Source organism: Phoenix dactylifera, chromosome 8 (genome assembly GCF_051530095.1).
Source record: "Phoenix dactylifera cultivar Ajwa chromosome 8, Ajwa_hap1_PhDact_Kaust_v1.1, whole genome shotgun sequence".
NCBI lineage: Eukaryota > Viridiplantae > Streptophyta > Magnoliopsida > Arecales > Arecaceae > Phoenix > Phoenix dactylifera.
This window is the reverse complement of record NC_143197.1, coordinates 14,918,071-14,942,809: the sequence shown is the minus strand read 5'-3', so window position 1 is coordinate 14,942,809 and position 24,739 is coordinate 14,918,071. Positions and strand designations below refer to the sequence as shown.

Here is a 24,739-nt window from a genome sequence, read left to right as displayed (position 1 = left end):
ACACAAACATATAGAGGAAGAAATATGTCCAAACCACCACATTAATGTTCCCAACTTAGATTTGGCATCAACCTAGTTTTCAAAATAATGCTTAATTCATCAACCCATGTACACCAATGTTTCTAATCTTCCATGCCACAAACCTAAACTTGCTCCCATGATGGAAGAATATATGGTTTAGATGGTTGTTTGATGGAAGGATGAAGAGGGATACTAAAATTTTAGGATAGGAAGTAATTGATGAGTCAACTTACTGCTAACGATCAATGGTAGAACCAGAATCGGTGACTTAGCCTTCACATCACTTTGGTCCTAATCATTAGAATGGATCATTGCTTTGGACTAAACATTAGTAAAAGTCAGTATGGCTAGCAATTTATCTAGCATTATTAAATAGCAAAATATTTAGGATCTCATCTTTTTTTCTCAAATACAATAGTACTTCGATCAAACAAGAAAATGTGAGAGATGGCAACATTTTATCAAATATCATAAGGACCAAGATAGTAACTCAAAAATAATTAGTATTTCAGAATATGATTTGCATAATTATCATCTAAAAATTAGTTTAAAATGACGAACAATTTAATAAGAACACCTCAGTAGATATTCTAAAACCATATCAGCATATATATTGAAGCATATTGGTTTATATCAGCTAAGATAAAATGAACCTTAGCCAAAGAACAATGGAGAATTGAGATATTTTTTGGATTGTAAGTGCCCGGTACTAATGCAAATTGAGATCTTGACCATCTCAATTGAGATGAAAATGATTTACCAACCTCATGGAGAAAACCAATTTTATGCAGCCAATTGCCACCAGCCTCAAATGCTTCGATGGGAATACCACTTGCTAGTCCCACTCCACATCAAGGAGAGATTAAAAAGAATAAAAAAATTTATAACAGAGCAACGAATGACATCCAAGTAATGAGGGCATATTTGGCATAGTTGTTATCTTCGTGTTTTTGTTTCACCACAACTAGTGGAATAGCAAATGGAGATTAATGTTAAAGCTAGTATGTGCACAAAATTGCAGCTATTCCTTGTCATTATTATAACTAATTGTAATCAATAAATCTTGCCAGCCCAAAGCTTTAAAAATTTTACAAACAATTTAGAAACAAAAAGGTTTCATCATACATATTGTTTAGTTTATTTTCTTCTTAGCTTGTTTGAAAATAATAATAGAAAAACAAAAGCAATGCTAAACAAGCTCTTAAATAGTCAAAATCAAACAACACAAAATAGAAGCATAATGGAAACACTAATGGCCTTCTATGAAGCAAATGAAACATATGTAGGTGCAACATCCTTTATAATTTATTAAATCAAAAACTTGAGATATTTAAACAAAAGTTTCACCTACCAAAATATAAACCACGCAAACTAACTAATACACGCTTTTAGAAAAACTGCATGATTTCCAAACAAATTTATGTTTATCGATGCAAGAATCATTACAAATACAGAATTTGCAATTAATATTACAACAAATTTGTATTTATCTGCAGCTGTTCACTTGCAATCAATGTTTTCCTTCAAGACAGAAAGGAGAGCAATGAAAGTCAAAGTATACCATAAGTGCCATTTCAGATTTTAGTAAGAATGCGTAAACTTCTTTCAGATGCAAACATAAATCAGTAGTCATACCATTCAAAACTACAAAAGTACTGCACAAGGGTGTTCATGCCTGAAGACAAATAAAATAACAAGTAGAGTGCATTGAGGTTTTCAATCATCTAATATTAGTCATAGGTTTGGATGCCAATACCGAATTATCTATAAGAGGTTCCTTCAATTTTTTTCCCCATAATTTCTGAGTCTGATGCATAGTTTTGCTCTATCTATTTTGACAATAATGCAACTCATGAAATTTTAATCGGAACTTTTCATAACATTTCCATATCATCTACCCTAAAGATCATAAGGCCTAACATAAAAAAAGCATCCCAATGCACGAGGCTCTTTGTATAGTTTGGAAGGATCATATATATGCAACCTTACCCGTCCACATGGAGAGGCTATTTTCATGGTTCAAATCCATGACATACAGATCACAATGGAGCAACTTAACTGTTGCATCAAATTACAAAACTACAAGTTCACGGACATGTAGTCCCCAAGTTATGCCAGTATTTAAGACAATAGGTTAACTACTAGTACCTTCACCACAAATACATGAAAGGGCTTTGCCAGAAAACAAAAGCACATTTTAAAGAGCCCATAATGGTATGAGTAACCAGATTTCCATCTCTTCTTATGTAGCAACACCTGCATAGACCAGTAAATGAACAAAATAAACGACCCTCCAACCATATCTGTATCCCCCTTCCCTGTTCCCATGAAAAGCAGCATTGTCATACCTTAACAACAGCATGTCAACTTCCCTCACATACCAAGCCCACTTTGCCCATGAATGTGCACGTTAAAGTGCAAGGTTAGATCCAGCAAAAGTCTTATTTCAGAGTAGAAAACCTGGATGGTCATCATCGGAACTGCTGATGTGATAGTAATGATAGTAATCATCGAACACATCATCATAAACCAAATCAATCTCAGAATTCCCAGAGGGGTAATCATCAACAGAGTCTTCAACTCCATCAATATCAGCACAGAACTCATAGTCATCCGTAGGGTCACTTGGAAGCCTGAGGTTTTTGATCCTGGCACACTTTGCTCGCAGACTTCCATCCATGTTAATGTGGAAACACTGGCGTATGTCAAGGGACTCAAGGTGGGGACAGTTATCAAGGATGGCCTGCAGTCCATCATTAGTAAGCCTGTTTGCAAAGAGTTGAAGGTGGTGCAGCTCATGCATGTTCTTGGCTATTGCCAGTGCCTCGCTATCATCAAACTCCATGAGAGGAAGGCTGAACCACCTCTTATTCAGTCGCAAACGTTTCAGCTGTGACCATGCTTCACCAAAAGATTCGAATAGTGTTTCAGAGAATTGTGAACATTGTGATATCTCCAGCTCCTCTAGCTGGGGAAATCTCTTGGCCATCTCAATCAACCCTTCATCCGAGATGGCATAGCATGATATCAGACGAAGGCATTTCAAATGACTGGTTCTGGGGAAAGTACAAAAGGTCAAGTTAGAAAAGACTGGCAATATGGATGGTTTTCCAGATAGTAATTGGATCCACCATCATACTAGTACCATTGGTATTCCAAAATTATAAGAGAAAGAGTTATTGACAAATTACAATGTTAGAAACCAATAGCATATAACAGGTAATAATCCACATAAAACTCTGCTGAGCAGACCAAAGAAAGCAAAAAGGCTTCTAAGTTAAAGAAAAAGGAGTTAAAACAATATATGATACACCCTTTTCCTCAATCTCACCAGTTTTGGACAGAATGAAGTCCTACCAATACGAGACAAAAGACAAAGAACAATTAAACAAAAGAGGCTCGATACAGCCTGAACACATTGGGTGTGGTGAGGGAGGGTAGTGAGAGTGTGTGCGTGTGCGTGCGTGCATGAGAGAGAGAGAGGGGAGGGGGCACCTGCCCTAGCTCTGAGAACCCAATTGTTCCTGAAGAATTTTCAGCTAACTTATCAACTCACTCAAATACCACCCCATCCTAGCCAGCTGACACCTACCTCATGTTTTGTTAGCTTCCTGTGAGGGTCACTCATCTGTAGAGGGAAGCCAATCATTGTGCTGATTTGACTCTTCAACAAAGAAGTAAGACTTGAACCTAGGGAGACCTATCATGGATGTCCACCCTCCACTAAGCATTCGATTGCATAGCTTGCCTCCCTCACGATATTTTCCTCCCACAGTTTGTCATCTTTACATAAAATAGGCATAGAGTAGATTATCCCACATCTTACCCCTGGTGAATTCCTCCATTATGTGATTTTAAGTTAATGTACTATGTTGTTTCAAACATCAACTCATACAAGCAATCAGTGTCACAACAGTAATTAAAATCCCTTCAAAGTACGATCAATTTCTCTCCCTAGGAAGAGGTATATCTTAAGGACAATGTTACCTAGATGAGACACAGTGTTGTGTCAAGTGTCCAGTTGTTCCAAAGAGTGACAGAATCGTTTGAAAAATTGGATACATGGACAAGTTGATCTTACATAGATACATTTACAAATATGTACAAATATATGTCTATAATGAATAACTTATTTAACCAAACTGTTTTGTAGCTTTATAGAATTTATAAAACTTTACTACTTATGATGTTAGTCTTGAAAACTACCATGTGTAGACACCAAAAGTTGCATTACAATCATGATGATATAATGGTTTATTGATTTTATGTGACAAGGAACGCCATGAAGTGTCCGACTGTCTAAGTGTTCGGACAGGATAAAAAAAACCCAAATTTCGACATGTCCAGGTAACATTGGTTAAGGATCTTAATGGCCATAGATGCAAGGTGCACCTGATACAAACAATAACAACCAGTATGTTGCAGTGTGAATAGATTATAACCATCAAGAAGGCAATTGCATCCTTACCAAGTTCTAAAACCTCCGTTTTGGTTTTGGTCCTCTAGGTAGAGTTCCGGTTTCGGCTTCAAAGCTTGGGTCACAAAAGTAAGAATAATCAAAAATTAAAAATTAAAAATAGAAAAGTTATTTCACATCATTTTCTTATGTTTTAGGTTATTGAGGATCATAATTTGTGTATTTTGATAGAGTTTCACATCAAAGATAAATTTGTTTAAAGCTTAATGCATACATATAACATACTTTTCTCCAATTTTTATAACTCCCCTATACTTTTTTATTTTTCTAATTTCCCATATCTGCCCTAACTTTTTACACTTAACTAAAATTTTCCCTAAGCATATATCATTCCATTTCATTTCAATAAACCATCTATGTAGAAGAAAATAACTGTCCTAAGCATTTGCAATTCTATTCATTGAACACCTCATCTAAGCAAAAATTCATCTGAACATATTTCAGTGCAATCCATTTTAATAATCCATCTAAGCAAGAATTGATCCATTTAAAAACACTTCTTTTAATTCATTTAAGCACACTTCTTTCTATTTTGTTGAATAACCTATCTAAGCAAGAAAAGATCCATCTAGACAAAAACCTTTATTATTTTTCAATTTTTTTAATATATCACTTTACAAAGAAAAAACTCAATTAAAAAAACTGAATAACTATGAGAAAATATAACTCTTTCAAATTAGTAAGTGCACACATAAAGATTGCAACTTGCCAACTATAATAACAAAGCTTAGCCAAAAATAACATAAATTAGATCATTAGAGCCTAATAACATAAATTAGATCATTAGAGCTTATATAAATGGGATATTCAATAATATTAACAAATTTTAGAAATTCATAAAAAAGAATCTAGTAAACATATACTTGTTGAACAAGGAAAAAGATCAGTTTCAGTCAATTTTGGCCAAACTACCACAACTCAGCCTAATCTAACCAAACATGGTGGAAACTGATTGAAGCCAACGTCAACTTTTGATTGGCCTCTACCTACTGAAACCATTCCGTTTCGACCGAAACATCAAAAAATGATCCTTACAGACTTCAGTTACATTCTTGCTAGTTTTACCTGAATGTTAGCATCTAAAATTTATTCTTGCTCGTTTTACTAAGATGTTAGCATCAGAATCAAAATCCTTGACACATGAGAGTAACCTATTGCTAGTTACTTAATGTTACCATCATAGTTCCTATTGAAACATCAAACCTTGATCCTTAGAAACTTAGGCCCTATTTGGCATTGCTTTTGGAGGGCTAAAAAGCACAATTTAGAGGGCCAGAAACTACTTTGGGCGACTTTGAGGTGTTCAGTAAAACTGTTAAAACAGCTTTCTAGCTTCTCTAAAAATTTGTAAATGGTCTATTAGGAAAAAGCTCCAATTTGAAGCTTTTGGACAAAAGCTCTACTGGTGATGGGTTAGGTAGCTATTTTTTCTTTAGGGCTCACCCAAGAAACCCAGGTTCAAGTCCCAATATTTTTTTCTAAAGATTAATTTATAATACTATTTATTGCCTTAATCATTTAAGTTGGTATCTTTTCATTGTCATAATCATGCAATTAACGATTTTAAGTTTCAACATTATGATGATGAGGATCTACTCCTGATTGTCTAGAGAATGATAAATATTAGGAATAAAGGAGTACGAAACAAATTCAAAAAATTCATGTTGCTATTAGAATCAAGAACTATCCAATTTGCTATTATGATATCCTTTGTTACATGATAATCATCCATAAAAAATAATTATGTTATTTATTATATTATTTAGACTAAAATAAAAAATAATATATAAATTAGCAATACTTTATAATAACAGTTCTTGATACTACAAATAGTGTCTTTTATTATCATTTTCTATCCTTTATTATCACTTATTGATATTAAAAGCATTTTCTCAATTTGGTTACCAAATAAATGCTAAAGTTCCACAGAACTTCAGAAATTAGTCATCAAACACCAAACAGCTTTTTATTAAGAACTCTCCTAGCAAAAGCTCTATTGTCTAAAGCTTTATAGACAAAACCTCTACCACCTATAGGAATGCCAAATGGGGCTTCGAGCTACATTCTTGCTAGTTTTACTTGAATGTTAGCATTAGAATCAAAAGGCTTGACATATGAGAGTAACCTGTTCATGACCAAGGTATGCTAAACCGGTACCGAAAGCCGTATCGGTCAGCGACAGGACCGGTTCAGCGTGTTTGGTACCGTTTTGATATCGGCCCGTACCGAGAAAGCCCAGCCGGAGCCGGAGAAGGAGAAGAGAAACAGCAAGCGAGCGGGGGAGGGAGGGAGGAGAGGCCGCGGACTCCTACGGAGGGTTGCGGACTCCCACGGAGGGCCGCGGGGGCGCGGCAGAGGCCGAGGCCGAGGCCGCGTCCCCTGTTTCTTTTGAAACAAGGGACGTGGCCGCCGAAACAGGGGACGCGGCCGCAGAAAAAAATTTGAAAATTTTTAAGTCGCTTGCCGACTTCACTTAAAAATTCCAAAATTAAAAAAATTAAGAATTTTTAAGTGAAGTCGGCAAGTGACTTAAAAATCTCCAAATTTTTTTCAGCAGCCCTCCACAAGCGTCCGCGGCGGCTGCTTCTCCCTCCCTCCCCCACTCACTCGTTGTTTCTCTTTTTCTTCCCCGGCTCCGGCGTGAACCAGTTTTCACAGCGGAACCGTACCGATAAGCCACCAAGCTGGTTCAATACAGGCTGAACTGGCCGATACGGGCCAGTTCAGCATACTATGTTCGTGACAATAGTTTTGTTCTCTGTGTCTAAGTAGGAGCACGTAGAAGCATATCAAGATTACTTTAGATTGACCCTAATAACATCTAATTAGGAGATACAAATGGATTTCGCGGACTTCAAAAGTGCCACATTTTCGAGTCCCCAATCGAAACTTCTAACCAGCATTTTGTGCCTATCTATTACACTAAGCATCTCAATCGGAGAGGTAATTATCATACTAGTACATGTATACTTCATTCTAGAATTAAAGATCCCCTGTAGGGGTCTCTACTAATGCTATAGACCAATTGGATTATCTTCATATATTAAATGAGTACAGAGTACATAAACATTGATTTCCTTAATCTTTTCTTTTTGAAGCTTTACAAGTCAAAGAAGTGACAAAGCAAGTAAATCATGGACTCATAATAGCTCCTCAAAGAAGACAATGGATTATATCATGCAAATTATGGTGAATGGTTCGATGAAATAACCAGAGAGTTGCTTTCATAGTTTTCATTTTACAAAGTTCTCAAAAGGAAAAAAACAGCAGTACTACAAATATAAAACAACTTTTGCAGCCATGAAAGAGATGTGATAGAAGTTATAGAAATTCAAACAGAAAGAAAGTACCTCCTTAGTTGTTAATGCTCTAGGTCTCCGAAAAATCCTCCTTTCCCTAATTTATGAAGGGTTAAACTTTGTTTTCTAAATTCTCGATCTAAAGAGGGAAGAGAACTCACCAATTTGGTGACAATTAATTTTTGCATAGAAGAGAAGGATAGCAATTAATGCTTTAAATCCCAAAAGACAACCTAAAATACCCACCTAACAAATGTTGCAAGTAGGCTTGAGGCAGAAGCTTGCCCCATGGTTATCTTTTTAGGTGATTTGGGAAGTCTCCCAAAGATAGCAGCCAACACTCCTCTCTCACCCATGATCTCCTATTTTTATTCCCCACAATTTGGTTAGGAGGCAGTCCAATAGAATTAGCTGTCCTTCCTACAAAAGAGGTCTTTCTATTTAAGACTCTAGCTTAGTTGATAAACTAGCAAGTACAATGAAGGGCTTGCATGGCTGTAACAACCCAAGACCTCCCCAACAAAAAAAAAAAAATCCAAGACCTCATCCAAAAGAGCTAACTAAGGAGTTATTTGGGTTCCTTGGTCATGTATAAGCACCCATAATCTATAGAGTGTATAGCCGATGTGGGACTAAACACACGCCAGCACAGGTTCTCACATACTTCCCCCAATTTAAACCATGTTGTCCTTGCTAGGCTAAGGGTCCATATTCATTCAAATCCAATCACAAGTATCAAAAATCCAATTATAAACACTAAGATGAGCTCGTGGTCAACCCAAATGAGCCTGTGTTGAAATATCTTCTACTCCACAAGAGCTATGGGCTGGATTCTTTCTGATACCATTTGTAACAACTTAGGACCTCTCCTAAAAAGGCTAGCTAAGAAAGTATTATTTTGGTTCCTTGGCCCTGTATAAGTCCCCAAGATCTAGCAAGTGATGTGAGAATAAACATACGCCCGTGTAGGTCCTCACAACAAAATAATGGAAAAGAAGGCAAGGAGGGGTCATACACAAGAATAGAGGGGAGCCATACATGAGAGTTAGAGGAGGCCATGCCTCGCCACACATAGGATTACACTAAAGTTTCTAGATCCAAGCGGGTCTTTGGCCCCTAGCCTTTACCTAGCTCTACCCCTATTTCCAGGTGAAATATTCTCTTGAGCACTGATTGTCAAAACTTATAAAAGATGTACAAGTGACATGTTTCATACATGGTCTAACCAACAAAATTATAATCAAAGTGTGTGCCTCATCAAAACAATAGGTCTAAGAAAATTTGTGCGTAACTTTCATATGTGATAAATAAGTTCATAATGCTACTACTCTTCTTATATGTCGAAGCATGAAGGACAGTAGAGTGATCTTTTATTTCTTTTTCCTTTCATCCCTATAACTTTGTGCCTTCTTCCTGATTTAGTAAAGTCACATAAAAAACCGAGCATCTATCCCACTTGCAACATTTTACTGACTTCTTGAATAACATTAAAGAACTTCAAAATGGTTTCTACCCAAAAGAAAAAGAAAGAGGAAAAAGGAAAAAGGGAACTTCAAAACAAACAGAATGCAATGACAACTAAATATATTCAAGTGGTCATATTGATTCATTCATTCACCTTCTTTGGCATACGCAACTTTGAACATTGACTATTTAATTCTCTCTCTCTCTCTCTCTCTCTGAGAATTTAAATTCTTCAGTAGAATGATCCATTGGCTCCATAACCTAAGGCAGCTTGCTAATAAGAATATCATTCTTCATCTACCTTCCAAAAGTGTTTACCTCAACCAAATTCCCTCTCTGCCTTTTCTTACAAAATCCCTCTTACCACCCTCTAATCTCTTGCCTTAAATCATCCAACTTTATAGGCTACTTGCAACATCATTTACTATTCTAGAATGTTATTAAAATGGTGCTTGAATCAATTAATTTTATGAACTAGAAAGTGCCTAACTAACCTGCATCTCATTGTATTGGGATATTTTGCATCTAGGAGAAACCTATAATGTCAACTTAGGTCTTTTAAGTTCAACTTTGCACTAGATGATTGGAAGTAGAAGATAATGTAGACTTAAACACTCCAAATATAGAATCGCTAAATGGTTCAACTACAAAAAACAATATATGTAATAACCCAACCTATGATTAGGAAATGTGTAAATATATACATGAATGTGTGACACTTAAATATTGATCATCCTACTAAGTATTGCTTGGTATCATTTTATATGAGATGCTTTGAAGACCAAAATATCGACTTTTCTTACCGAACCTTTGGTTCTAAGTACTGTCTCGGTAATAATAAAATTTATGAAATCTTAAGATTTGAGAAATACCTTACATTTAAAAGATGATACTTTGATGAATGCCAAAAATCTACAATCTAAACTGAAGTAGGGAAATCAACATTTTATTCTTCAAGAATTTGAATGTTTCAATATTTTTATTGAATTCAAATAGGACATACTTCTTTATTTATATGTGCACATTTACTTAAATGATATTCAAGTAAATAAGTAGATCTCTTGCAATGTGCCCATCTGCCTTTTGCTACTCCGTCCGTTAAGTCACTAGCTTAACCCACCTGACCTATCAACTGATTTAGCTAAATGACCTACTTAGGGGATCTGACCTAATATAGGAGTCGGCCTAGTGAGCTCCACCTTCTAGACCACATTTCTCCATCTATACATAGGGGCATGGGTTAAGATAAGGGGAGGAAAGGAAAAGGTGAATATAATGATGATGATAATGATGATGTACGAAGCTTGGATAAAGAGTCATGGTTTCATCTACAGTAACTTTCTCCATGCCACTGGATCTAAGTATTCATATCAGTAGCATTTCTTTTGAACTGTAAGGTAGGCCTTGGCGTAATGACAAAGTTGATCCAATATGACCCAAGCCTCACGGGTTCAAAACATGGAAACAACCATCCCGCTTGCAGGGTTAAGGTTGCATACCCCTAACCCCCCTCAGACCACACAACAGCAGGCGCCTCATGCATTGGGATGCACTTTAGTGTTTCTTTTGAACCTCATAACCAGTTTTGAGCTCATGCATGGTTTTGAAATTCCAAACTGAATGGTCCTTTTTAAAATTATGATTTTTCTTGTATTATGTCTTTAAACTCTTAAATCAATCCCAAGACTACATATTTTTGATACTAAACCATAGTCTTTTCCAAAATCATGGATCCCTTGTAAGTCAGTCTCCATGCTTTTAGACATTATGATTTTAAGTTTTGTTTACCATTTCTAACTCACTTCCAAGTTTGTGTTTCAAATTCCAAACCTATTGTCCTCTTGAAAATTGATAATTTACTTGCAAATGATTCTTCCATGTGCTTCGGGACTATGGTCCAACTGTGTTTACAAAACATCTCATTATAAAATTCTAAATATTAGTTTCCAAGTTTACAATAATTGAATTTTCAACTCATTAATTGGCTTCAATTTTAAAGTCAAGGAAAAAGTTATCTATTCCGATTTGAAAAATCTAGACTTAAGTTATGTTTTTCAAATTATTTTTAGTTTCTATGTGAAAATTTCAGAATTATGTGAGTTTTGAACCATGATTTGAGCTCCTACAATCCTCTATATGATAACATGGTCTTCACCAAAATAATCTTGAAATGAAATGCTAATGCTTATTGGAGCTTTTAACATTTTCTTTGAAATTAGTGTATTTTGTTCAATCTGAAAATAATGATATAATTCTAAACTACAATTGGACCCCTAGGCAAGTGGTATATGAGAAAGCCTTGCCCGAATTTCCATGAAAAACCTGTGTCTGGCTAGTAATTGTGGCCTCATCTACAATGCTAATGAGGATCTACATGAACAATGATGTATGAGTTGCCTAACTTGATATAGATGAGGAACCTTTGACTGGGTGGTATTTGCCAACCCTTGACCAAGTGGTATGAGTGGACATCAAGGATACCATTGCTTCATTTGCACTAGCAATGAGGATAATGAGTGGCCTCACCCACATAATAGGTGAGGATATTGGTGGCCATGCTTGCGTTTGCAATGAGGAAATGAGAAGCCTCAAGGGTATAAGTGAAACATTATAAGATAATGTGAAACAAATCGAAATATTGGAATTTGACATAAAATGTGTTCTGATCTTTCATCATTTCTTCCTCATTAGTGGATTTTAATATCTGGAATTTTCATCATCCAAGTGATAAATGAACCTTTGCCTGAACTTTCGAAGAATATATAGCACGCGATCTAATGTGAATTACCTAAACTCTTCTCAAACATCATGTATTTTGACTCTTTTACCACCAATTTTCTTATTGAAACTTTTAACTTCACTCTTTTTCAGTAAATCATACTTGGATTTTTAGTGATAATCTGATTCATAGTAAGATTTAACAGTCATGTTTTTCAGTGAAAACCTAAATCCTTGACCAGGGTAGAAGTTCACTTATTGAACTTTGTAGTTCACCTTATCCTTTATACATCTTTTTCCAGAGCGTTTAATGAGAGCCCTAGTTTATTTGTTTGAAGAAATGGATTGTTTTGGAAGTTGACCTCATTATCTACTGATCATGATCATGTCGGTGATGTCCCAAGACCCAAGTCATACCTTTGAAGGTATGATAATATGTATGATAAGTTATGTTTAAGGTTGTAAATGAATTTTTAATACAGGCATCATCGATAATATATATTTTTAGTCATACTTTGTTTGATCAGGTGGGTATTATAAAGGATGTTAAATGTTTATGGTGTTTTAATCAACCTTTATTGAGGACGATTAAGTTTGAATTTTAAGTTTGTCTGTTTTTCGCGGTCATACCTTGTGGTTCAAGTAACTTGGGATCTCAGGGCATGGCAACATAGACAATTCAACTAAATAAAAATGAAAATAAAAGCCTACAAGAATTACATAATCCCATCAAAGTTAGCATCCAAGTTTTGTTTTCAACCTGTTCTTTTCCTTCATATCTCCTCTATTCTCACCTTTCCTTTCTTCATTGTTCCATTATTCTTCTCCATTTCCTTTTCACCATTCTCTTTTTCCTTAAAAGAGGCCACAGCAGTTCTATTGCTGCTAAAGAGCTTTGCTGCAGCTCCTCTCCTCTTCTTTACTTGCAGCACTGTCCATCATTGGATTCATGTCCATCAAAATTCGACTCTCTTTTATTCTCAATCAGTTTTTTATCTAATTCTTAGGTTGCATGAACAAATCACATGCACATAAGTTTAACATATGGACTGCTGAACCGGGCCGAGCCGCCCGTACAGAGCTGACTCGGTGGGAAACCGGGTTGGTTCGGCCTGCAAATTCGGTTCCGGCCAGTTTCGGGACCAAACCAGCGGAATCGGTCCCGAACTGATTGAAACCAATTGGAAATGGTTTAAACCGAACGTTACCAGTGCGAACCAGCCTAGAACCGGCCGGTTCCGTTCAAACTCAGTGCGGGCCGACCAAGTTTTGAACTAGGCCCCTCCCTTTTCCTTTGTGTGCTATTATAATATTGTTGAGAAGGCGCGAGAAGGCCTTCTCAACAATATTAGTAAGCGGCGGAGCTAATTCCATCGTTCTCTCTTTCCATCAGGTCAAAAATCATACCGATTCAGCACTTTAGAAGAAAAATCCAAGCCTAAATAAGGTATGCTTCCTCTCCCCTATCTTATTCCCTCCTTTTTTGGGGGGGGGGCTTAAAAAATTGCTCGAAAATTGCAAAATAAGGACAGATCGTGCTAAAAATTTTGATTTGGGCTTGATTTTATTCTATATTATAGATCTATGGACGATCTACATGATGACATAAAAATTTTTAATTTTTAAATTATATATAATTTTTAAAAATTAAAAATTAAAAATTAAAAAAACTATAAAATGAGAATCGTATTTAGGGGTATGCAAGCTACTCTCCAGCAAAATTTGGTGTACATTCATATAAGTTTTAATACGATCATGCGCACAGTAGCCTAAGCCTAAATTGAAAAAAACAAAAAATAAATAACCTCTGATGCATGTCCAAGGGCCTAGAAAAATATATATAGCATCCATTGTTGGGTTCTACATAGATTCGAGCTGAAATTAATTTTTTTAATTTTAATATTTAATTTTTTAAAATATTAATATTTAATTTTTTTAAAATTCAAACAAAATAAAAATATATAAATAATACGAAAAAATATGAAAAATAAGTAGTATGTATTAAATAATTCAGAAGTAATTTCTGAAGTAGAAAATATATTTTTCTGAATTTATGATATTCAAACATATGCTTAAATTTAAAAATTATTAAAAATATAAAAATAAATAAATAAATAGTATTATGTATTAGATAAATTAGATGTATTTTTTGATGAAAAATATCTTTATCGCAACAAGATTTTGCTATTTTTAAATAATTGATAAACTAACGTAGTTGATAAAGCTGCAGAATTAGAACCATAAAAAAAAAGAAGCCAGAGCGTAACATTGGTTGGGATCACGGGCAAATGCTCTCGGGTCGGCACCATTGAAAATGCAACTAATACAACACAGAGTTCATGGGAGGAAGGGTAACCAGGTTGAAGCAACACTTAATTGGTAGTTAACCCCGACATATCTATATCGGAAATGCGTACAGGAGGTCGGCAGCTGATAAAGAAATACTTCGCTAATTTCAGAGCAACGAAGGAGAAGATTTCCATCGGTCGAGCGAGTTGGAGGAGGCTCCGCTTCAGATGAGGAGGTACAATTCTAGGTTGCCATGCAAGCGAGCCTGGATGATCAGTAGTAGCAGGATTAGGTGGCCAAACATAGGGCTTGATTTGGGCCCTCGTACTATAAGTCGGGCTCCGATTCTACGAGCAACAAAGCAGATCCTAAGTTTAGGAGGACCTCAGTCAGAGAGGTTGTCAGCATAGGCAGTGGTCGGATTGCATCTATCCTGGAACTTTTGGTAGCAAAAAAAAGTTACCCAGACAGATTCCACCAGGAGCAGCAATCCATGATTTAGATCCACAATCCTTTCCTAGCAGAAATTTGAAGCAGTAAAGAGTTGACTCAATGCTGACGAAGGATAAGAAGAAGGATATGTTGCGAGCTATTCGATCTTGGTTCCACTTTAGCCACAATCCCAACGAATGAGGCAGACAATACGTATTATAAGTCTGCCATTTCTGCCATATAGGCTGTCAGTCCTAGTATAGATCCTCCAGGCCTGAAGGACATCTACGGTATGCTTCTTGACAGTAATAATACGGTATGCCTCATATTTTCTGCACCCCATGTGTTGTACATTGTATCAACATCATGTTGATGGTCATTGCGAAGATTGGTAGGGTGCAGCAGATAGTGGAGACAGCCCAAACCATAATCAGATATATTTATAACCATACGTGGGTCCTTTTACTGATGAGGAGGTATGCAGGGGGAGAGATCTTAAGACCAGAAGTCATACGGTTTGCTACCAACTATGTTGCACCTGATAGCCTTCTTGAGAAGAAAGCAACCCAACGTCAGATGTTTGTTAGTGCCGAATGATAGAAAAGTAGATATGCGAGGGCCGGCACTTAAGAGAGCATTGTCGTGGACTTGGTGACGAGACAAACATTCTGGCAGCAGGCCACTGCAATATTGAAAACTATCAGACCATTGTATCAAGTGCTTCGGGCCGTGAATAGCGAGAGACCTCCAAATGGGCTTCTTATATCACATGATGGAGAGGGCAGAGATTCAGATCATGGAGTAGATCCGATGTATGCCCACGAGTACATCGACATCATTGAGCAGCGATGGGACTACCAGATTGGTAAAAACTTGCATCTAGTAGGTAAGCAAGAATATTGAAAATTAGACTGCTCTTGTACTTGTACAATTTTACTAAAACAATAATGAACTCTATCTGCAGCATAATACCTGAACCTCTGTCTCAGTTCACCATAACTGGAATCGATATGAATGACAAACTTGTAGCCACTCTGCATAATCTGATTTATAGAGCCTGATCCAAAAGTCATTGGCCAATGTCCAGAAGAATTAGCTTAAGTGACATATGTAAGTTAATTGATATCTTTAATTATTGACATATTACAACACGGTTCTTTTTCACAAACCAAAATATCTAGAGAGGGCACCGACAGCTTTGGAGTCTTGACAGCTGTCGCAAGTAAGAAAAATATGAATCCAAGTATGTTATACATCAGGAGGACATTTATCTGGCATTAGATGGTTACTAATATGAACTATCTTATATATAATTTTCTTCAATGTTTTTGCAGCTGAATAGTGGATTCATTTTGGATTGTCCACGAAAAATCTGAAGTGGCTAGCTATTTGGTTCCTCTCCCAGACGGTCTTCTCCCACAGGATAGCCGGTCACCACATGACTCCTTATCCGAAACATCCTCTCAGAGATATGATCGAGAGATGCTTAGACAAGGCCACTACGCTACCCAGTCGACTCGGTCAAGAGAGCGACATATATCCTCCCAATATAGCCAGACAGAGAGGGACACAGAGTAAGAAGGCAGCTATCCAGCACACCAAAAAAGAAAAACAAGAAAAACCCGCAGGCCCAATGAAGATCGAGGAGTCGGTTCAATCAGATTCAGAGGACAAGAGCAGCAATTCTAGTGGTCATGGATCCGCTGGCCAAGAAGAAGAGGACAAAAGACCACCGTTTATGATATAGCCGCAGGGTGGTCTTCGATTCACCGGTGAGTCTCAATTTACGCATACTACAAAAGATAGGGACCATGGTGCACAATCTGGTGGAGCCCGTCAAGATTTGATTATATATAGGAGATGGATTTTTCAGGTCATTCAGGAGGACACAATGCAGCTGCAGATGACTTCGCATGTGGAGTAGGATCCATAGACATATCAGATTCCGAGTCGTATACTGGATCCTATTACCTACAACCACAGGCAGCCTATGACCCATACGGATACAGATATGGTTATAGTGCGTGTGAGGCATCTTCCGATAGCTACTACTCTACGCAGCCTAGAACATCTTATGGGTCGGATTTTGCTGTCGGCTTATTCGGATAGGCACTTCACAGTCGTTTCATCAGCCAGTTTATCAGCTAGAAGACATCTCTCAAAGCTATAGCTTCAGCGAGAGATCTAAGAGTGCTAATAACCCAGAGTGTGTTCATTATGGGATAAACATACAAGACTACATCGTCGCTTGGTTAGAGAAGTGAGCTGATGTATCTCCTGACTATACTAATGATCCGAATATCTACGAAAGGCGTTGCCACTCGACCCGATTTTAGATATCAGTATGTATGTTGTACTTTAAATGTATGTAATTGATTGTATTATTTTATAATTTTCACCACTACTTAATTTGAGGATATTTCATGTTGCTCCTTATAGTATGTAACATCTCACTAATCATTTTATGATTTGTATCATTTTAAAACAATAAGATACATCATTTAGGTTAAACCGGGATCATAGAAACATCAAAAAACATAAAAAAATATTAAATTAGGCTTAAAATTATTAAAAAAGTTCAAAAAAAGTGATTACCAATTAAATCAACTTGAAATACTCTGCAAAAGAAGGGCATGCCAGTACGAAGCCGGCACGCCCTACCGTACCAACACGGTACGGTACTAAACCGTACTGGCTGCTGGCTAGTACAAGTTCTGGCACAGGTTCGGCAGACCTTGGTTTAACATATTATGAAACTGGACAAAAAATACAAAAACCCATTGATTGGTGAAGGCGAACTAACCACCATAAAAATGGAGCCATATTTTTTATATTCATTTAACCTATGTATCTATAAGCAGCTAAATTCGAGACACAAGCTTATCAAAAGAAAACATGATTCAAAATTCTGGCTCAACATTTTTCATCACATTTACAAGTTCCTACGAAAGAGAATAGTGAAAGTAGCAAGTTTTTGGACAGTAATTTTAGTCAATATGTAGGTTGTCTCAGTTGAAAGGACATTGTCTTGAATGGACAAGTTGAGCTTCATCCAGCAACCATAGTTTTACTATTTCACAATGTTTTGATGAGAGTTGGACAGAAAAGTGGCAACCGATGCTAAGCCTATGCAGTTGCATGTTCTTTGTCCAATAACTCAGTATATCAAAGCAGATTCACACCAAATCAACCTTGATTTATCCAGGTTCATTCAAGGTGTGGTTAATTTCTTATTTTATTCACCACATCCATCTATATTAACTATATTAGACAGGCATGATTCATATAGCTATCGTGCCAAAATTTTGACAATAACCAATTTTCTCACAACTTTTTAGGATGAGAGTAGCGGTCCAACTATAGTTAGTCAAGTATGAGCCCACATTACCAATTAACAGCAAGATAACTAACCATACTTCATCTGTCTTTGACAATGTAATGCTATGCATTATATACTTACAATCGTCAAGCCATTGCCGGTGATAAAAACAGCAATGATTATATACAGAGAAGTTACTATGTAGAAAAATGTTGAATAGTAATGTCATAGAGTATCATTAGGTAGCTTATCACATTGATAAACAATGTCAAGTATGGTTCATATTACAATTGACTAGTTATCAACAATACTAAGTCATTCTCAAACATGTAAATTTTCAGTATCATGTAAACTCAAAAGTTTTATCCTCTTAGGTGAATTATAAAGAAGAATAGGAAGTATTACACCTGCACATCTATATATCATCAAGATCACATACATTCAACTTACTTTGGATTTAATGATATTTCGATTTTTATTCTTAAAGAGATTTATAACTTATTAAGATTACAGAAAGCTTCAGCAAAAGTATTGAAAACAATTATGATTTTGGATCAAAACTTATGATTTACAAATTGCAAAACAGTGTCCAAAGAGATTGAGCTTTAATCGAAAATGAATTGAGCATTGACCTAAATTTGGAGCATAACATTGGTACCAATGGATAGAGCTAAACAATCTCAAATTGGAGCATATTTAGTAAATCAGGAAGGATATATTGGCTTGGAGATAACAATTCAAAGTATATGACTATTGCATGGTTTTCTTTTTACTATTTTCTATACAACTAGAAATAGAAATTTAGGAAAAAAAAATAGAAAAAAAAATAGCATGAATGCTGTTGACGTTGGAGGCAAATGGCACAGCATTGAGCATGCAAGAAATTTGTCGAGCTTTCTACAAGGTTCTACAAGGACAAAGGAGACGCATACCTAAATGAGAAGAAATTAACATTTTTCCCAGCAAAAAATGAAACTTGAGTTCAAAGTAACTTAAGAAAGGGGTATCCAACAAAGGATACGTAATTGGGAATTTGTAAATTTGCTGCCTTGAGGTGCAATGTCTGTAAACTTCCAATCAACAGTGATGATAAAAATCTTACCATGAGAAGGGGTATCTGACCTTAATTTCCATGAGAATGTTTATACTTCTGACTTGAAAAGTAAAAATCTAGTATTTCCATCATGGATTATGTGAGATTTGAAAATCATTCCATGCGAAGGAATTAGATGATTGGATCATCAAAACATTGAATTGGATAGAAACCTCATCCTCGTGACATTGACTATTAAAGGAGCCATCAAAAAAAAGAAAAAGGAAAAAAAATATCAAACAGATCGCTGGTTTCAGCCATCAATTGACCTTCCAATCAGGATTGGACATCCCAATGTTCTAAGATTAGTTGATTAGTGGCCAAAAGAACAAATAGACAGCTAGCAGGTGTTCTGGTAGAAAGTTTGAATATCTGAAAGTTTATAAGGGTATAACTCAAATATAGAAAGGTGGTCAGGGAAGAAGTTGGTGGTCATTTAGACCACAGACTTCTCCAGCCAGGAAATTCAGAAAAACAATGTAGTAAGAATCTTGCTCTTAGAAGTAGGAAATTTGAAGTATCCACTTTGGAAACTTCTAGAAATTTGCTAGAAACTTGAAACTGCACCTTTTCTTACTCCAAGTGTTTCTTAAATATCTACTTCCCTAGACATGCATCCACATCTGTCCTCCCCCACACTCCTGATTATGGCAACTAAGGTCCTGCAGTTCTAAAAACAGAAGAAAAACCCAAGGTCACAAACAGCCATTAATTGGAATTCCAAGATAGAATCCCAGGCAAAACAATGTTGTTTACTGATATTCGGTCAAAGTTACTACAGGGATCAAGAAATCTAGTCAATACTGATAACCCATTGCTACCGGGTATCTTTAAAAAGATCACTTGTATGGAGTTATGCCCCTCCAGAGCCTCTCTTTTGTTATGTTCAACAATGACAGAAAAAGTAGAGGTTGGCTACTTTGGGGAACCCACAAGCCACAGGCAACTATTAAACCACAGCTGCACATGAGTCATAACTTTAAGTGGTGAGGGCTCATCATTAGCTTCATTTCTTAGTCTAACCACTTTTTCTTACATAGAAGCAGTCATATACTCCTACCATGTATAAACTGGATTTGTTTTTTCTTTGACAAAAGAAAAACACTAACAAGTCATTAGTTATAAAAAATAAAATACTAGTTTCTTTTCACTTGCATCGCAATACCATACAATAAGCAAAGCTTGCAACTTTAGGTGCGAGACCTAGGCTCATGATGGTTTAATATCACAAATGGCATACTTATTAACTCCACTCAGATTTCTCTTCCATATTATCTTGCTTGACTTTTCACTGTCTTACAAGTTAAAAACCATAAATTTTCTTATTCTGTCGGAGCTCTAGACCAGCACCCTACTCTACTAATAATCAGCAGGGCAACTAAAGTTCTTACTAAACTTGAAACTTCAACACCAAACTTTGACCGCTGCAATAAAGTTTAGCAACCCATACTTACTTTTATAAAGATTGAAGATCAGGTCTTAAAAGCCATTTTATGCCCCAAATCCCGAAACTTAAATTTGTCACAACTTATTCCTTTTCTGTTGTCTTTAGAACCATCACTTCACTAGTTCACTTTTATTGGAAATTTCAATCTGGAAGTACAGCAAGCTACTGGATCAACCCTAATCTTATTCTAATTCCATTTACCTTGTAGGCCCATTCTGTGATGTTGTTCTACACTCCTATATTAGCTAAACATGAGGGACAAAATAGAAATGCGAAAAATGCTGTTCAAGAGACTACATGTGACATAGGACTGATCTAATGGGAACTCTATATGCTCACCTAGAATGACGCTAATGCAAGATGAAAGAGCTAATGACAATCATATGAAAAAATGATGCAACACTAACAAGTATAAAAGGAAAGAAGACTACTTACGGGAATAAACAATCAGAAAGCAGAAGCAATTCAATCAACCTTTCTAATCCGATATGAAGACAACATATGATTTAAGGTGAGTTCAGACAAATCATTATTAAGAAAAACAAAACACAAGACTTCTTGCAAATCCAGCAAGAAACAAAAATTCAAACAAAGTTCAACCTGGGATAGCTCCTTAGGATGCATGAAGGTCCTCCCAACCAATCTTGCAAAGCCACAAGCAGAACTTCAGCAAGCAGCGAAAGGCTTTTGCAAAGGGCTGTTTTAAACAGATTTTTTAAAGAATAACAGCTAGTCATAGGAGGCCAGAAAGAAGGTAATCTTGGGACTGTACAGGCTGATAAGTGTTTCAGGTTTAGCTAGAATGAAGGAGGCTTTTGGAAATCAATGAAAAGGCTAAATTCTAAGAAAAACCAAGTCTGTAGATTGGTTAGTTCTGGCTGTTGCTGGGCCAGATCAGGTCTGCAGGCAGGCCGGCAGCAACCTGGTGAAGACCGGCTGCTGTTAACAACACAGCTGATGGCTGATCACAACAGGTGGCATCAACAACTTGAGGGTTACTGGATGGCCAGGTGAAACAGGAAGCAAAAAAAAAAAAAATAGAGAGAAAGGCTCAAAGAAACAGGAAGAAGGGAAAGCAAACCAGAAAGAGTTTACAGAAGACTCAAGTTTCCCAGTCTTGCTCGGACGGCCAACTTCATCTCACATGAAGGAAGAGAAAATAGTGAAGAAGAAAAGCAGGTTCTTTTATTAATCATGACATCATTAGAACAAACCCTAGAGCTCGCCACTTTTTCTAAGAATAAGTGGAAAATTTAATTAAAGGCCCCAATTATAAATTACGTGTACATCGCTATGCCTAAGAAATTAAAATGAAGTCCCAAGCCCCACTGAATTATAACATAAAAGGGGCTCAACTAAAAGAAAACAATAAATGAACTAATCAAAGCACCAAAATTGACAAATACAAGACTGAACATCTTCTAAAAACTAGCATTTTCCATCTTCAAACTAGTATCCCTTCATCGGCACCTTTCATAAGTTTTAAACATTCATCAATCTCCATCAATATGATCAGTCAAATTCAAGAAAATGACATTCAAAATTTACAAATTAGCTAAAACAGAGGAGATAATATAAAGATGTACAGCAAACCAAATGCATTAAGAGTTAGGATGATATTTTATTAATTGTATCTTGTAAGATCCACATAATGTTATTGTTCCAAAAGAAATAATTGTATGGGGACTAAGATGATAAAATTCAGCGAACCATGATTAGGGAGTGAATTTGTGATGTCATCAAATCTTGATGAAGCAAAGGAATACTTGTTTTCCTCTTAAAGAAAAAACTTTTGAACTCATAGACTGGTAGGCTAAAACATGAATGATTAAGTACTTTCATCCGTTCATAGATTGTTCCCAATCCATCCACAAATTTATAACCAGATAGAAGACTACAGATAATGCCAGTATAGCTTTTAGAATTTCTAAACATAATTTAGAATTAGATGATTCCTTAAAGAATATGTGAGATAGGATGAGACAGAACGATGAAGATTGATTTGTGACTCTTTAATGTCTAATGTTCCAAAGGTGTTGAACACCAACAAGCATAGATTGAGATGTCTTAGTGAATGCGACAGAAATGCAACAATCAGTTGCCTGCACTATCACTTGCTGTTTTTGCTGCATGACAATTCATTGACAAGTTTCATAAAGATACATATTTCCACTCTTTTTTTATTTTATTTAATCTGTTGATATTGACTTGAGGTAAGTCTCACTCTACTGAGAAAAACCTGATTAAAATATTGATTAAAATACCTCACTATAAAAAAGGCTACTACTATTAGATCAAGAATATAAATATTTATTTCAGATATTGCAGGTGTGGATCGAATCCATGCTTTAAAAATTTATTGGTGCTTACTTCATCATTATCTCTCTCTCTCTCTCTCTCTCTCTCTCTCTCTCTCTCTCTCTCTATCTATCTATCTATCTCTGTGTGTGTGTGTGTGTATGTTTGTATGTACGCATGCCCGTGCAAATTTCAGAAATTAAACAGGCTTTATTGCTTATCAACCACATTATCATGTTCATCCCTTAAGTACCCAGTAGAAGTCATAAATCCCACTTAACAGTTAAGTTCGAACTACCAATCAATAATATATACATAATTAACAAGCAGAAGATCACCATTTTCATCCTAGGACATCAGATTCTCCAACGCAAATGCTGTCTTAAACCCTCGAAAAAGAAAACTGCAAAGAAAAATATCACTAAAACAACCAAACCAGTCGATTATTTTTTTCATGCATTTATTCCCTATTGCACGCATCAATAGGGCTAAAAAGGACACTGCAGATGACTCCAATGATATGATTATTAGATCCTAAGAAAGTTGAGATGGTACGAGGAACAAAAATACTAACTTTTAATTCTTGGTTCTACCAAAGTTATTATTTACCAACAGTATTGAATCTACATATATTCAAGACAGTAACTAGGGTAGTGACAACAGGATCTTCAGAACCAATGAAATTGGCGATTGAAAGGAGAAGTTCTTTCAAAATGTTACAAAACTATTTGATTTATTTAGTACCGCATATAAGAATAAGTTAAAAATGTTGCCCGCAACAACAATCTAATATGATCAAGGTTAATAGATTGTGAGAACACGATTTGACTTCCTGATAAAACCCAACAAATCATCATCAAATGTATTCAATCAGAACATATGTAGCAGGATTAGATAAATGAAATATACAAAAATTTAACCCAACAGAATAAACAATCAAATCATATAAAAGAGATACAATCGAGATGTATATCAAATGGCAAACGATCCGAGATAAACCTGTCAGCAATGTATTGCAAGAGTGCATCACTCCCAACGTACTCGCCATAGAATTCCTCAACCTGCCCGTTGCTCCGATCCACGGCTTCCCTCGCCATCGACTCCATATCGATCTCATTGAACAATTCGGAGTGGTCCAGCATGTCGATGCACCGCCACAGCTGGGGCTCGTGGGAGAGCTGTCTCCATGGCCGACACACCCACTGGGCCGCCATCAAGATCTCGATCGCCCCGATTTTCTGGAAGATCAGCAACAGCACATCGCGGGGCAGCTCCGCCCAGTTCCGCTCCTCCGCCGGCTCCGGCGCCTCCTGCGACAGCGGCGGCGATAGAGGGGGCGACGGCGGCGGTTCCTGGCTCACGGCCGGCTTTTGGTTCGAAGGGTCCATGGCCTCCAGAGGGAGTCTAGGGGTTTCTTCTCGGCGAAATATCGAAACTTTATCGGGAAACCTAGGGTTTGGGGGAGGTTCTGACAGCGAGAAATTGGGATTGCTAGAGTTTGATTAGGGTTTGCAGAGGATTAGAGTTTGGAAATGGAGGACGACTGAGGTGCATCTTTTCGGGGATTTTTTTAGGGAAATCCGGTTGTCGTTCTCCGGACGAGTGTAAACGGGATCTCGTTAAAGGAAATTTTTAAAAATAAGTTATTTTTTCGTAAAAATCCTTCTAAATATCGGATCCTGTATGTATATGCTTTCAAAATTAATATTTACATATATATATATATATATATATATATATATATATATATATATATATATATATATATATATATATATATATATATATATATACCCTCGTAAAATTCTGTTATTATATAAATATTTCTAATATAACGGTTATTCTAATGCTGTTAAGAAAAATACTATTGAAATTAATTAAA

At 36.3% G+C, this 24,739-nt stretch overlaps 1 protein-coding gene across 2 annotated transcripts; it reads right to left on the bottom strand.

Moving 5' to 3' along the window:
• Nucleotides 1-1,971: 1,971 nt before the first annotated feature.
• Nucleotides 1,972-24,497, bottom strand: LOC103705624 (putative F-box/LRR-repeat protein 9). Of its 2 annotated transcripts, XR_005507192.3 has the most exons (3): nt 23,857-24,490; nt 2,370-3,077; nt 1,972-2,277 (listed from the first exon to the last, which is right to left on the bottom strand). XR_005507192.3 is itself a non-coding variant. In XM_039116689.3 (2 exons), the coding sequence occupies exons 1-2, from the start codon at nt 24,243-24,245 to the stop codon at nt 2,468-2,470; spliced, it is 999 nt and encodes a 332-aa protein (XP_038972617.2). In that variant the 5' UTR covers nt 24,246-24,497; the 3' UTR covers nt 1,972-2,467. The 2 variants fall into 2 exon arrangements, 1 of the variants encoding a protein (XP_038972617.2); XM_039116689.3 differs by having other exon boundaries at nt 1,972-3,077; nt 23,857-24,497.
• Between the last annotated feature and the right edge of the window lie 242 nt (nt 24,498-24,739).